The sequence below is a fragment of the Macrobrachium rosenbergii genome, chromosome 22, assembly GCF_040412425.1.
Source record: "Macrobrachium rosenbergii isolate ZJJX-2024 chromosome 22, ASM4041242v1, whole genome shotgun sequence".
In the NCBI taxonomy this organism is placed as follows: Eukaryota; Metazoa; Arthropoda; class Malacostraca; order Decapoda; family Palaemonidae; genus Macrobrachium; species Macrobrachium rosenbergii.
The window spans coordinates 3,984,999-4,001,777 of NC_089762.1; the positions used below are offsets into that span (position 1 = coordinate 3,984,999).

The window sequence follows — 16,779 nt, forward strand, 5'->3', positions numbered from 1 at the left end:
TCAAAGAGGGTAGAATTTTACAGCTAGCTCTGTATTTCGGAAAGTACTGTCTCCCTCAACGGACAGGTAATGGATTAAGAGGTGACGAACGGTGGTTTTTACACAGCTGAAGGAATGTTCCAGAACGTTATCTCATAATTTTAGAACATCATCCGCCTATCACATCCACAAATGCCTTTGAGTGTTATGGCGTTAATTTTTGTAGTCTCAAAATACTCCGTATACAGATTGGTTAAGACTGTAAAAAGGCTGCCCATGCTGCGCCTGAATTTCGCAAAGACGCTGTTCGACGCACGCAGTTAAACTAATTTTATTATTCGATCCAGGGCTTGTTGGAAATTATCTGCACAGGGCGCTAATTTTTCCATAAAAAACTGTAGGACATCTTTTATGGGTACCTTTGTGCATAAGCAATCCACATCTAAACTCGAGAGTTTTATGTTGTGAAAGGCTATATGCACTGCTTTGAATCTGTGGGCAGAAATCTTCAGAATGTTTTATGTCACTGGGAGAAAATGTGCCTAAGAATGGGGAGAGGAGGCCTGCTAACCATTTAGAGGATTAAGTATCCCATAGTTTAACCAGACCACTGAGCTGATTAACAGCTCTCCTAGGGCTGGCCCGAAGGATTAAACTTATTTCACGTGGCTAAGAACCAACTGGTTACCTAGAAACGGGACCTACAGCTCATTGTGGAATCCGAACCACATTATACCGAGAAATGAATTTCTATCACCAGAAATGAATTCCTCTAATTCTTCATTGGCCGGTCGGAGACTCGAACCCGGGCCTAGCAGAGTGCTAGCCGAGAACTCTACCGATTCTTCCAACGAGGAACTGCTAACCATTTAGAAATTTTATAATCGAAAGTTCCGGTGCATGAGATGACTGGTCGGAATGGTAGGTTATCTCTGTGAGTCACAGGAAGACCATAAAAGTAATGAAGTTTTGGATTAAAGTCTTTAAATTTCTCCAGTAATTCAGTTCTCTTTTTGTCGTTGCCAGTGAATCTTACTTTTCATGGGCAACCTCTGTTAGATAGAATTCTGTTATAACAGTATATACAGTATATATATATATATATATATATATATATATATATATATATATATATATATATATATATATATATATATATATATATAATGTGACTGTTTACATATATATTGTAAGATATTGTATATCCTTATACGCAGTACTTGACAGGTTCCATCTTAAAACACAAGGCCTTCTTATTCCCTAATGTACAAGGTGTGACCCTCTGTTTGTGGTTTCAGGATTTCAGGCCCACATACAGCTGATGTACGCTGAGTGACCACCGGAAAGGCAAAATTGAATATTTGATTTGATTCCTAGAGCTTTATTTAACAGATCTTTTGGTGCACCACCCAGATTCCAAACTAATTTCTAATTCTGATCTGTGTACCATTTTACTTGAGATTTCAGCTCACAACCTTATCCTTGTAAACCTCTCTTCCACGCCTCTCCCAGGTCCATCTCAGACCGTGACTGTTGTAACTTCTTTCCCTGGTATTCTTTATTGTTTGTGTGTTTTATTTATTCACATATTATTTGTTCTGGCACTCTCGTCTCATGACGTTCTGCCTGCATGACTTGTTGCTTGTTGGAATGGTGGCGCACATTCCCTCTTGCAAAGCATTTTATCATTCACAATTTTTTAATCAAATCAAATAGGGAGGCCTTTCGCCTTTCAAGGAAACTTGGCAGACATAAAATTCATTTGCAAGAAAATTCATGGGCTTAAATACGCTAATTATATGAGACTCGTACCTATGCTGTCTGGTGTATGGAGAAATTTATACTGAAAATGACTCCATAGCCTAATCTCCAGCTCCATTCGAAGCAAATGGCTCCCTGTGAAATCCCAATATTCCTTCACTTGAAAAACTGCAGATCTGAATTTCTTCTTTTATGCTGAGATTTCACGATGGAAGCCACTCTCCATGTTGCCTTAATCTACACGTGGGTAATTTCACTTTAGCTGCAGTGGACACTGTCCTTAGGCAATCCCCCACTTGCTTATGAATAGCCGTATATATTCTCTTTGGGTCTGGGTCCTAATAATGAGTAGAGCATAGAGGCATTAAGGGCATTCGTGCTTTGTTTATCGAGTGCTTAACATGGCGCTTTGTTTTATTTTTTTTAATGTTTTATTTTAAAATTTTGATCTTAGAGACGTATCTTTTTTTCTTTCTTTAAAAAAGTAATCAATGTGACCTTCTTAACTGTGGCTTTGCAGTACTGATTTAACTATATCACTAATATTCATCTTCTACAGCGTTTAAGGTTTTAAGTTTTCTCACAGCAATTCTTGCAGCGAGAGATGTACAGTAGAAACGACCTCCTCAAGAATCTCGTTTCACGTAAACCAGTTTTTTATTAACATTTCTAGAGTTACATGGTTTTATATAATAGGACCTCTAAAAATATCCAAATTTTTATTTACTCAGACTTTTCTCAAGGGTACTCATGTTCCAGTGGTGGAATTCTCATATTCCTGTGCTGGAATTCTCTTAACTATATATTACTAATATTTATCTTCTACAACATTTAAAATTTTAAGTTTTCTCACAGCAATTCTTGCAGCGAGAGATGTACAGTAGAAACGACCTCCTCAAGAATCTCGTTTCACGTAAACCAGTTTTTTATTAACGTTTCTAGAGTTACATGGTTTTATACAATAGGACCCCCTAAAAATATCTAAATTTTTATTTACTCATACTTTTCTCAAGGATACTTATGTTCCAGTGCTGGAATTCTCTAAGATACATACCATTATCTGCTCGTATTTTTTGTTCCTAAAGCCTTGAGATGTTCTCGTTTACACGGTGGTCAGTTTTGACCTCACCGGTTTGCTAATAATTTCCTTATACAGGAACAGGTTCTCCATTGAGTTGTAATGTTTTCAGGCTGCTTATAAAAATAAATTGCAGCACCGAAAAAAAGCAGAACTGATTATATAGTTGAATGTTTACAAGACAAGTGTATTATCATTCTTTCAGTATTCACTTGACCTTGATTAGAATGTATGGAAATTCGCCTTTTCAACCCGGCAAAGTTCCTTTGGCATAGAAGTTCATTGTAGGTATTCAAGGAATAAGGGTCACACACAGAACACAATTTGTTTAGAAAAGATTTTCTTAACCTTTTCTAAGCAAACTGGCCTCATTAGATTGGTTAAAATGATCTTTCTCAACAGGGCTACAGTTGTAAGATTCAGAATCTAATGGTTTGGGGGTCTTCTCGTACAAGAAATATAAATAAAAATGATAGGAAATTTTAGACAGGCGCGTACATAATGTTTGCGTACATTTGCATGGGCGTTGTCAATCAGCCGAAATGGGAATGCTTCGCCTGCATCTAATTATTATTATCTGTGTTCTCATCGACAATCAGAGGTCGAAATGACATTTTGTGGTTCGTTTCCAAATTTGTTTTCACAGCGCCAGGGCGCCTTCGCTCCTTGGTCGTATCGGCGGCAGCATCTCATGATCAATATTCGTGTCCCTGCAGCTCACTTCGTGGTATCTTCTGGTACCAGTTCTCTCTCTCTCTCTCTCTCTCTCTCTCTCTCTCTCTCTCTCTCTCTCTCTCTCTCTCTATAAATTGCCTTTCTTACGGAGATCTGTTTAGTGATTGACAGCTACAAATAAGAATTGGATATATATAATATATATATATATTTTTTTTTCTCTTATTTTTGCCCACTGTGAATTCGTGCAGCATATTTTTGTGAAATGCCAGTGATAGTTGCTCCTCTCTCTCTCTCTCTCTCTCTCTCTCTCTCTCTCTCTCTCTCTCTCTCTCTTTTTCTTCTGGGTTCTCATTCGGCATCGCGGTACGCATATTGAAGTGTCGCTCCAGACGTCCTCATTCCCGTACTTTTATTTGCTAATTTTTATTCTAATTACTGGCGGAGATTTTCGTTTGCTTGCCGGTAGAAACATTCTAAAAGAAATTTAGTTTCCAAAGCTCGGCGTTTTTCCGACTGTCATTGTGATTTTTACTTAGTTGTGGACCTTTTTTGTGTTTGTAAGGGTCATGTTCCTGAATTTCTTTGGTCCTAGAAGGCGATGAGTTTGCGATGCTAGGAGTTTAAGAATTTATCCCAGTAATGATGGAAGTTTTTTGTGACTCATTTGACCGAATTGGAAGAGAGATATCCTGGTGATTTAGAAAGTGGGGAGTCAACATGTTTTACACACACACACATATATATACACACATATAGGCTATATATATATATATATATATATATATATATATATATATATATATATATATATCACACACATATATATATACATATATATATAAATATATATATATATATATATATATATATATATATATATATATATATATATATATATATATATATATATATTAGCTAAACCACTGGGGAAAGTTCAAATGAAAGACAGAGTGCCAAGTACTTTCGTGTATTTTAAAACACCTTTGTGGCCTGAAGATGTGTTAAAATACACGAAAGTACTTGCACTCTGTTTTCATTTGAACTTTCCCAGTGGCTTCCACAATAATAAACAAAATCACGCGCTTACTTTTGTGATTTCTTAGTATATATATATATATATATATATATATATATATATATATATATATATATATATATATATATATAAATATATAAATATATTAACTCATACACGTGCACAAATTGGATTGCTTTAAATTTGAAGGCCTTTTGTACAAAAGGAAGTTGAATCAATACTTTGTCGAAAATAGCTTTTTAGAGATTAATAATAATGGTGAATATATATTTGTCGTTTGTTGCTATTGCCCTTTTATCAGTGCAATTTTGCAGTTGTGTCGTACTTACCATTAACCAAGTACATCATGTCCCTTTGTATCTTTCTCGTTTAAGAATTTGTGATGTCTAAATACAAAGTTTACATAAATATACCATTTGTGTTTCACTGAGAAAATAAATATTATTATTATTATTATTATTATTATTATTATTATTATTATTATTATTATTATTATTATTATAAGTTGCCAAAAACACAGAGCAAGTTCTTTCCCCCTCTCCTTTGTTTTTTTTTTATAATCTGGTAGAATAAGCTGAGATTAATGACTCAAACTTGAATTCTCTCTCTCTCTAGATTGGTGACGATATCGTTACACTAATAAAAGTTACTCGTTCATGAAGTTGCATTACAACAGATACAGTGTGTGTGAGCGACTGTATCTTAAGTTTATTTCAGCCTCTTAAAACTGGTTTTCTTTTTCTCAGCAGTAATAAGTTTGCCTTTTTTATTTATCAGTCAGTTTTTTTTTATTGTATTTGTTTGCCCACATCAGTAATTTTACTATTGTTGTTTCCCGTGTTGTTTACTATTGTTGTTTCCCGTGTTGTTACTGCTTTGCTTTAGAACTGCTTCTGTTGCTTGCTGTATACATGACGTGTGCCTTTTCATTTTACTAGGAATAAGTTAGAATTTGTTTTGGGTTCAGTGTTGTGCTAGTTCCCTTTCACTCGCTCCCATAATTCTACTTCAGAAATTGACTCTGTTATTTAATTCTTCCTAAATTCTATCAGTTTATTCATCTTCGCGTGGAGACGAGAATGTCTGTAAACTATTTTTATTGCTCCATTTCCCGTGATTAAGACACAACCCCCTAGAATAGTTTTATACCTTATTCTTCCGTCAGAAATAACATAATCGGTATCTTTTCTCTTCTTTTTGTCCGTACCTTAGAGATATGACCTCCCCACCCCCACTCCCACTTTCCCAAGTTACCAGAACGGAAAGGTTCCATGCACAGTAAGCACAGAGAACCTCCCCATTCCATGAGCTCCCTCCTGTATCCACTGTTTTGCTTACTTCTCTCCCCCACCCCCACCCCTCATCCCACCCCCCAACCTTCCTCCCTCTGGAGGAGCCTCCCTTCCCCTTTCATTGTCCCCTTCCGAAGCTCCTATTCTGTTCCCTTCCTCCGGGAGGAATCCGCTTACCATTTCACCAAATCCTCCCCCTCCCTCCACCCGCCCCAGACTGCCCTTCGAACCAGTCGTCGCTTTTCCCTTTTCTCTCTCCCACCCATAATTATTTACGCTTTTGTGTTAAGGCTGTAAATACCGATGATGTCATGCTTTGAATCATCTCTCCAAGGAAGTTCGTCTGGAGGAGGAGGAGGCACAGTGGTGGCTCGTAGCAGCAGTTCTCTTCGAAATCGTGTATACTCTTAGCGAAAGAAATTTTAATCAAATGGAAATCAGCACGAAAGCTTTTTTGGGGGGTGTTTCGTATGGGAGGTACAAATGTGCTTGCAGCAGTAATTCTTTTCGAAATCTTGTAAATTCTTAACGAAGGAAGTGTTGATAAAATGGACAATGAAATCAGCATGAAAGCATTTTTTATTTTTTACTTTATTTTTTTTTTTTTCTTTTGCGGTGTCTCGTGACGTTGGGAGAAACGAGTTTTTCGTATCCTTTAGTAACACTAGGAATAGCTCATGCTTCTGATGAAAGATGCATCACGTTGTTTATTTACATTTATTATTATTATTATTATTATTATTATTATTATTATTATTATTATTATTGATGCAGACGAGTTTTTCATATCCTTTAGTAACATTAGGAATGGCTCATGCTTTTGATGAAAGATGCATCGCGTTGTTTATTTACATTTATTATTATTATTATTATTATTATTATTATTATTATTATTATTATTATTATTGTTGTTGTTGTTGTTGCATGGGATGATTGCCTATTTGCCCCGAGAAATAGAGAGACTCACGCCAGACAAAATTCAAGGTCAAATTTCAGACAACTCTGGAGTATGATTCTGTTAGAGTCATGTTTGTCGTTGATATTGTTCGACATTCTCATTGTTTGGTGTGCTCAAGGCTCTAAGAAATCATAAGAAACCATTATTTCTTGTATACACTCTCATTGTACTTGTTTATTGAAGTCTTGTGTCCATGACATTTTTCAAGACATAATTTGATTGTTTTAGCTCTTGAAGTCAAAAGTGTTTTGTGAGGAATTAATAATTACAGTATGTGTCAATTTCGCTTGTTGGATACTGATATGTGTGTATATATATATATATATATATATATATATATATATATATATATATATATATATATATATATATATATATATATATATATATATATATATAGATTGCTTGTCACTACAGAGCCTTAAGATCCTAGTGCAAGAAATATGGAGAAATTATGATGTCCGGTAGTGGGTGACCCCGTTGTGAGTAGGGGACCCGGGCTCGTTTCCCGCCACCGGGCATCATAATTTCTTCATATTTCTTGCACTTGGATCGTAAGGCTTTGTAGTGACAAGCGCATCCTTTTAGAAAAGCGGCAAAGAATTCGAGAAGTTAAGTTAAGAGGGCATTGTGGCTATTACAATTACATATGTATCTGGTAAAAAGTGACCAGTAGACTCTATATATATATATACATCCATATACATATATATATATATATATATATATATATATATATATATATATATATATATATATTTATATATATTAACATATGCTTTCAGAAACTGCAATATCTTGCAATACTGGAATGACCTCTGTCATACAAAGGAAGCTTTTCTACCTGATAGGCAGTGTAGCATAATCATCTCTGCTACTGTTTAGATATCCCAAAATCTGCCATGTAGGCAGAGTTCGTTGATAGTAATGTTCATCGACTGTTGGAACGATAATAAACCTTAGAATCTAATATACGTTTATAACTAAGTGCCTTCATTAGTTTCTATCGGTGGCGAACCGGTCCATAACGTTTCCCTTGCTGTGATGTATACGGGAAGCTGAATACACAGTTCCCAACTTCGGTATTCTGCAAACCCACCATTGCTGGAATACACTGGAACAGGGAATGAAGGTGTAGCGAGGGGCAGAAATATTTTGTTGCACCACCCTAAGTAAATAGTATTCTTTCTGGGAATCTTAACCAGGAATCAGATTGGATCCAGCAAATCTTAGCCGACAACTGTCCCCAGAGCTGAGTGGTAAAAGATTGAACTTGTAGAAAAGTGGATCATTTTAATACCCAGACCACTGTTAACAATGAGAACCTGGGACAACAGTTGCAATTTATTGCAGAACCTCTTACGACACGGCACTGCACTAAAGTTATAGAAACGAAGGCCCTGAAAATAATAATTGCAACTGTGAAGTCTGTGATAGGTTCTCTCAAAATCGTAATGTGCTCTCAGATAATTTTATCCTTTGTTATCTTAGCAGAGAGAGAAATTATACGACCATCATTAAAAATATTGTTGCATGTCACAAGGAAAATTCAGAATCCCTCAAACATAGGTATGGCAGTCATGTTACCAAAACGCTACAGTGCCCCGGACACAAATTTGCGAACTTACATATTAATATTTTATACAGACACACAACAGTAGACCCGAAGTGGAACCGTTTGAACTAGAAACAGAAATAATTTATTGGATCCAATATTTGGCTGCACAGTGGGAGCACAGATTGCGACAATTTTTACAGCGAAAACTACTAATTATTCCGCAGATATGCTTCAAGCACAAAAATATCAACCAAATTCAGCAAACTAATCAATATCTGTGAAGGTAAAATGAGCAGATGACGCAATATCGTCCTTTCTATCAGAGAACAAGAAGAGAAAATTTTGACCACCAACAGAAAATAATGATATGATAAAATGATGAGATTGCTTAGTTAATTTACACTGAGAGAGCAGACTAACCTTCACACAACGACTGGGAGAGAGAGAGAGAGAGAGAGAGAGAGAGAGAGAGAGAGAGAGAGAGAGAGAGAGAGAGAGAGGCCATAATGTGTGATTTACAGACATGTCAGAAACTTCAGTGAATGTACAGTACATTACTTGCTATCTCCGTGCAGCCAACAGGCTCTTGCGTCGTAAATTTTGCATTAGAACTTTCTGAATAAGCTAGAGTAAACTGTTGAAACTGCTATATCGATCATTTTATAAAATGTATATATATATATATATATAGTAGATTTACTTGTCGTTCTGAGTTTCGTAACATGCGTGTCGTGACTGACGCCTGAATTGTAGTTGAGCACAAAAACTCGTTAATGCTGTAACACCTGATTTGTAAAAATAATTGGTTTTGTGAAGATTACAGCCTTTTGAAAAACGTACAATCCTACTCACAACGGACTCTATAGAGATAAACAAGTGAAAAATCCTCCGAAGTTTCTTCGGCGCAATCGAGTTTTCTGTACAGCGTAAAATGCTGTACGAAACTCTCAGCCACAGCCCATGGTACTCTTAGTCGCGGCCCATGAAATTTTCAGCCACGGCCAGGTTATGGCCTGTGTTGTTGATACCTATAGCGGTGCCAGAAGTACGATTATGGCTAACTTTAACCTTAAATAAAATAAAAACTACTGAGGCTAGAGGGCTGAAACTTGGTATGTTTGATGATTTGAGGGTGGATGATCAACATACCAATTTGCAGCCCTCTAGTCTCAGTAGTTTTTAAGATCTGAGGGCGGACAGAAAACTAAAATCGATACTACGGTCACGCCCACATTCAGACTTCAGATGTTCAATCATAGATGAACCGCTAGTGCACAAAATTTCCACAACATTATCTGCATATTACGCCTACAAATCTGATCCCTCGTTTCAGCAACGGTAACCTTTTTTTTTTCGTATCTTTATATTTCTCACCTGTTCTTCTTATGGCCTGTCTGCTAAGCAAGAGTTTCATCTCAACAGATCCAACCTTTATCTTTCAATCACAGTTAACAGCCGTAGTTCTCTACCATAGAGGAGTGTTTGTTCAACACCTTCATAGATTTCCTTCCTGGCTTATATATATATATATATATATATATATATATATATATAGGCTATATATATATATATATATATATATATATATATATATATATATATCTATATTTTATGCAGAATGTATATCTTTGCAGTCATGTAGCTGATGAACTTTTATATAGTTAGTTTTTAATAAGAAGTGATTTATGAATGAATAATGATATAATATGACGTAAATGTCATACGATGAATAGCGGGACTTGACTGCTCCTCGAAATAAAAACCTACTAATGTTTGAGTTTGTAGTTGATAATGAAGTTTCCACTAAGTCCTGAATTCTTGTCCTTCTGGTTGAAAGACGAACATTATCAAATAAAAAACCTGGACATCAAGGGTAAACCGGAGCCTTGGGAGATCGTTGCCTAATTGGATGATGCAGCTTATCTGTTATATGAATCACGGTGATGTGATAAAAAGTCACATATATATATATGTTATATATATAATATCTCGTCGTTTACAACGAATCATATGCGTGACATAACATAGACTACATTGCACCATCTATATTTTAGGAATTTATTTGCCTCAAGAGCCGATGGGTTTCTGGTTATAATTTATATTTTACGTTTTTGCGGCTGTCAAATGTCAGGTTGTCTGTGTGAGATGGATGTAAATTGTCACGTTGGTTTAAAGATTAGCATTTAAAAACCTGGAATAAACCGGAGCGAGAGATTTTTGTGCTTTTGGGAATTACAGACTTATCTGTTAGGCAACAGCGGTTGCTTATATGTTGCCGTATGGGGTCTCGTCGTTTACAACGAATCTGCGTGACGCAACGAGACTATGCACCATATAGGTTTATTTATACGATGGGTATCTGGTTTTGATTTATATTTTATTTTTGCGGCTGTAATGTTAAGTTAGGTGACTGGAATATTGTTAACGTGTTTATAATATCTCCCCTTTTTGTATTTTATATACAGACACACACACACATATATATATATATAATTATATATATATATATATATATATATATATATATATATATATATATATATATATATATATATATATATATATACAAATATATAATTATATATAAATATTGAAACAATATATATATATATATATATATATATATATATATATATATATATATATATATATATATATGTAATTGTAATAGCCACAATGCCCTCTTAACTTCTCGAATTCTTCGCGCTTTTTTGGATATGCTTGTCACTACAAAGCCGTAAAGATCCAAGTGCAAGAAATTGAAGTGGCTTTGATGTCCGGTCGCGGGAAACGAACCCGTGTCACCATAATCACAAGGAGGTCACGTTGCCGACCTGGTAAAAGTGACCAGTAGATTCTACATATATACAGTGTGTATATATATATATATATATATATATAGTATATATATATATATATATATATATATATATATATATATATATATTATATATATATATTATATATATATATATATATCATTAGTTGCTGTGACCATATTTTGGTAATAAGACGAACGTACTTTAGCATCTCCAGAGCCTCAATTTTCCTTCGTGGCTGTAACTTTGCTCGTATAATCATCACGTTTTGAAATTTTTTTCGTGATTTAAAATCAAATAATATATATATATATATATATATATATATATATATATATATATATATATATATATATATATATATATATATATATATATATTATATATATATACACATACATATAAAGGTGAAGAAAATCATTATTAATTAGAGCATCCAGCCTTCCATGAGTGTCCTAACTTCCCTACTGGACTCATCACGAGTCGGCGCCTCCTGGCGCTCTGTCTTAATCCGCGTGGCTATAAATCTCCCAGAAGGATTAGTATGGCCTCTCTTAATTGAAGAGATAATTGTGATATACTGTGGCAGTCTCCAATCTGAGTTAGTGAGTGAGTGGACTTGTCATGGAGAAATTTTTTTTATTATTTTTATTTTGTATGTATGTATGTATAGACTAAATAAACGTTTACATACATAAGAAAAAGTAAATATGTTCTGAGATGCATGTCTGTTGACAGCGTCCGTCATTGATTCATTGATTTAGCAATTGCTTATATATCAATTATGCCAAAGAGGTGAACTTATCATGTTTACGTTGTACTTATGGACACGTTCTTTCGCCTGAGAATCTCTGTTCCAAGGGTTACATAGCTAAAGCTTGAGAACTTCCTTTGCCGGCTCAGTCATGGATAGAGTAGAAGAACATAGAATTTAGGCCGAAGGCCAAGCGCTTGGGACCTACGAGGTCGTTCAGCGCTGATACTGAAATTGACAGTAAAAAGGTTTGAAAGGTGTAACAGGAGGAAAACCTCAAAGCAGTTGCACTGTGAATCAATTGTTAGGAGAGGGTGGAAAGTAAGATGGAAGAAAGAATACGAACGGCGGTACAGTAAAAGGAATGAAAGGGGTTGCACTGACGGCACTACTCTCCTGCGGGAGCCTCGGTCATGAACCAGTGAAATCAGACTTCACATGATTCTACCATGAGGCCTGCATAAAGATTAGACATGATTTACACGAGAGTATTGATATCCTTGTTGAGATGTGCAGCTATTTTAAGTGAGTCTTTTGCACCTTGGTGAAATGATGACAGTATGTCGCTTGTGTCATATTCTTGTTTGTGTATTAGTCACAAGTATATTTAACAGAGTGATAACACAATAACACTAAGGTCGTTTGCTAATATGAGAACCTTGAATCCAGAGAGAAGAACCGATGCAATTTTATGTCTGTGTGCGTGTGTCGATTCCCAAGGTTACATTGATAGGCATGGTACCCACAAATCTGTAGGCTTTTCAGCCAAAAAGTTTTGAGTTATGTACCCAGTAGTCAGTCGATTTTAGAGGGTCAAACTTAAAATCTGATAACGGGTGAAGGATGATTTATAATTAAAAAAATTACAATAAGTGAAGATTTGAAATCATACATTAAACTGCTTAGAGAACAAGACAGGATAAGGATTATTTAGTTTCTAATCATCTAAATGAATTATACAGATGCTAATATCTAGCCCAGACTCACTGATGAAAATAAATGGTACAATGCGATGACAAAAAAAAAAAAAAAAATGCTCCTGTCGGCTCCTCAGGTGATGGTCGGCTTTGTCCCGGAACGGGAGGGAGAAAGAGGATTTTATGACTGCATTAAAGAACCTCGAACTGAGGAATGTTTATTAACCGTAGTCGGATTTATAAGCCAGGAATGAGTCTGGTGGCGTAGCTAAACACAGCCATGTTCGTAGTCATTTTGGTTAGACTATAGGAGATGTATGTTCGTAGCTTGCCCTTATGGGCTAGGTATCAACCCCCTCCCGCCCCCACCCCGTAAAAGAAAACTATTGTGCCGGCTTTGTCTGTCCGGACTTTTTCTGTCCGCAGTTTTTCTGTCCACCTTCAGATCTTAAAAACTACTGAGGCTAGAGGGCTGCAGATGGGTGTGTTGATCATCCACCCTCCAACCCTCAAACGTACCAAATTACAGTCTTCTAGCCTCAGTAGTTTTTATTTTATTTAAGGTTAAAGTTAGCCATAATCGTGCTTCTGGCAACGATCTAGGATAGCCACCACCGGGCCGTGGTTAAAGTTTCATGGGCCGCGGCTCATACAGCATTATACCGAGACCACCGAAAGATACACCTATTTTCGGTGGCCTTGATTATACGCTTTAGCGGCTGCACAGAAACCTCCATTGCTCCGAAGAAGCTTCAGCGCATTTTTTACTTATTTTATTTAACCGGGAAATTTTCCTTTGCAGTCCCTGTTAAATAGACTCTTTCCCTCAGTAACGCTTCAAGTCTTGTGTGGAAAATAAGTATGTCCAATTAATGTTTTAGAAGTTGTTATTAAGCCCAGATACCCGGTTTGGTTGCAAATTCCTGAGATGTATGCTAGTATTGCACCAGCCCCGTTTTTTTTTTTTTTGCCATGCCCCTAGGTTAGGTTAGGTTTAGGATAGGTTGGTTGGTTTGAGTTGGGTAAGAATATGTACCAAATGGAGTAATTTGGGTGTGGGAAACAATGAGAGTATTTTCAAGAAAATTCTATGGTTAGTTTTGAAGATATGGCGTCCCGCTTTTTTCAGGGAAAGGTCTCGGTACTCGATTACATCTCGGGAAAATTCCACCCGGTTTAGATGGCTTGTAGGCATTATTATTTGGGAGTCTGGACTATGATGAGTTCACCCTGCTGCTTACAAAGTGAAATAAGTTCGTAATTGTTACCAGATTCAAAGCAGAATGGATAAATGAGATGCTATACAATGCTCACTCCAAGCAACTGCACTACAGGAAGAGTGTATGCATGAATGGAAATGATTTATGGTGTGGTAAAATGAATTGTACTTTATGACTTCGTAGTTTTTGTTGTTATGGGGTCAATTTCATAAAAGCAGTCAGTTTGTTAACTAAACTCTGTATATGCCTTGCCAGATGGGAGGATTAGGGGTGTTCTAAAGCGGAGCAGTTTGTCATAAAGTTCGTTTTTACAGTACATATATAAATACACACACATTATATATATATATATATATATATATATATATATATATATATATATATATATATATATATATATATATATATATATATATATATATATATATATATATATATATATATATATATATATATATATATATATTATATACATATATATACACATACACATATATATATATATATATATATATTTATTACACATTAGTGTCCTTTTTATTCATGGCATAGAGATACTTTGTAAGTTTTGTAAGCGGCAATGCCTTTAAAACCAAGAAGTTATCAGCTTTCTGAAAAAAAATGTTTACATATATTTAATGAAAATATAAATTTTTAACTTGCTTTTTTAAAATTCATTCATTACTTTGGCTTTGTAATGATTCAGTACCGTTCTTAATCACCGTCCTGAATCATTAATGTTGCGTAATCTCATAGAGGTCAATTTCTTGGCTGACACCAAATCTCCTTGACCTTCATAGCAGGTTTAACAGCCACCCCTCTAATTCCTTTTCTTCGTAGGTGAAAATGTAATGGTGCAAAAGAAACTCTCAGTGCCGCCATGCACTGATGTGAGAGTGATGACACTGAACCTGAATGAAAATACTGATGATGAATGACGCTTATTTGTAAATGCCAGTCGGCACTGCAAGTCAACGACACTTTATTGAACATAAAGGAAATAAAGAAAGCTCGGCTGCTTCTCGCGGTTAATAATATCACCATTTGCCTCTCGAGAAGTGCAGTCGTGCGTGCGTGCGTGCGTGCATCTGTTTGTGTGTGTTTGTGTTGGGGGCGGCCGAGGAGAGAGCAAGGAGGTGGTGGAGGAGGCGCAAGCGAGTTAGAGCCCCGGCTTGGATGGTGGTTCTCTTAACTGGCTCTAATCGCGAGTGTTGTTGGCCTGTTTCATGTGAGGAGAGAAGGAGGACAGTGTGTGGGAAAGAGTGAGTGCCATACACACACACTCACACTCACTCCTCGTCCCCGTCCGTCCTTCCTTGATTCCCTCCTGCCTCTCTGTGTCCGAAGTGAGGTTATGCCCTAAGTACGGGAGGTGGAGTCAGTCTCCTTTTCCGTAAACGACCCGAGCGACGATGGCTGACCTCATTTGAGATTCATTGTTGTGCTGTCTGGTTCCTCCCCAACCCGCCCCCCCGACGATCCGAGGTTCGAATGGAATGGAGGTGAGTACGCCCGTGCTAATTGTGGTTGTGGGGCCGCTATTGTTTAACCATGTGTACTGGATTGTTTTTGAGGTGCCCAATTGTGTAGCTTGCTGGGCCCCATGGGCTGACTGAAAAGCTTGTGAGCACAGAGCTAGCCCACGTGGTTTCAGGTCAGAATCAGTCACCAAGGAGCTTGATTGAATTTCTGTGGTCAGTGAACGTATCCTGTTTGGTTTTTTATCAAAATTAATTATCCAAAAGGCTAGCTTTGTTCGATATTTCGTGAGAAATGGACGTGGCCTATATGGTTGTGGAACAAAATCAGTCACCGGAAGGCTAGACTTTAGATGATTATTAGTGAGCAGTGAATATATCCTTTGTTGCACTTGATCGGAAAGTATTGGTTGATATTTTGGAAGTGTTGAACCTAGCCAATATGGCTAGGGAAAAAAAATTAATCTCCTACAGATCTGAGTGAAATTCTGTGAACAATGAACGTATCTCAAGTAGTTTTAGATCAAAGTTATTAACCCAAAGGATTAATCGACATTTTATGAACATTGAGCATAGCCTATGTGGTTCTTGATCATAATGATTTACCCAAAGCATTTGTAGATTGACATTTTGTGAGCGCTGAACGATGCCTTTATGAGTGAAGCTCAAAATTATTTAGCCTGACTGATGTTTCTGTTATGCTCTTGGTCAGCCTAGGTTAGGCCTTGGGTTAGGCTATGTAGGTCAAGTTAGGAAGTGCTTAGCTAGTCAAGTTCTGGTGTGTTTTGGTAGTAAATGTTAATACAACCGATCTGCATACCTTTACGATTTACTAGTGTAGAAATATTCACTTCCAATAAGAAACAGCCGTCACTAGAATTTGTTAGGCAATGAACCTCAGCCAGGTTAGCCACTACACCAAGGCTGCCTTAGGCAGGAAAGTTTAAATATCTTAAGTGGTAAATGACGTCAAGGAAAAGCTCCGGCAAAATCGTTTAAAATACAGAGACTTACTGAATAAATTTTATTTTAACATCGCCAGAGATAAAGAAAAGAAGAGATTTTGTGAGATTCTGTGTCGGGTTTGGAGATCACGGTCGTTCAGATTTATAAGCAGTCCGTAAGATAACAGTCGTAATATAACTCTAGTAATCTTGGTAGAGGCTGGATAAGGTCAAGGTCACCATACCTCGGCCTTTATGGCGAGTTTCTCAAATTTGCGCTGTTCCTCTCTCTCAGATTTCCCGAACT

General features: G+C 36.4%; 1 protein-coding gene across 28 annotated transcripts in view; it reads left to right on the top strand.

The window, feature by feature from the left end:
* The window catches only part of LOC136850546 (CAP-Gly domain-containing linker protein 1-like), a 673,714-nt gene that overhangs the window by 116,375 nt on the left and 540,560 nt on the right, over positions 1-16,779 (top strand). For 11 of the 28 annotated variants that reach the window (XR_010856647.1, XM_067124154.1, XM_067124149.1 and 8 more), the window contains exon 2: positions 14,891-15,552. The exons of the other annotated variants lie outside the window; for them this stretch is intronic. Coding sequence is in view for 10 of the 11 variants with exons in the window: in XM_067124154.1 (XP_066980255.1) it covers positions 15,547-15,552 (6 nt within the window). In the remaining variant the exon portion in view is untranslated. The remainder of the gene's footprint in view (positions 1-14,890; positions 15,553-16,779) is intronic. 28 annotated transcript variants of the gene reach the window in all.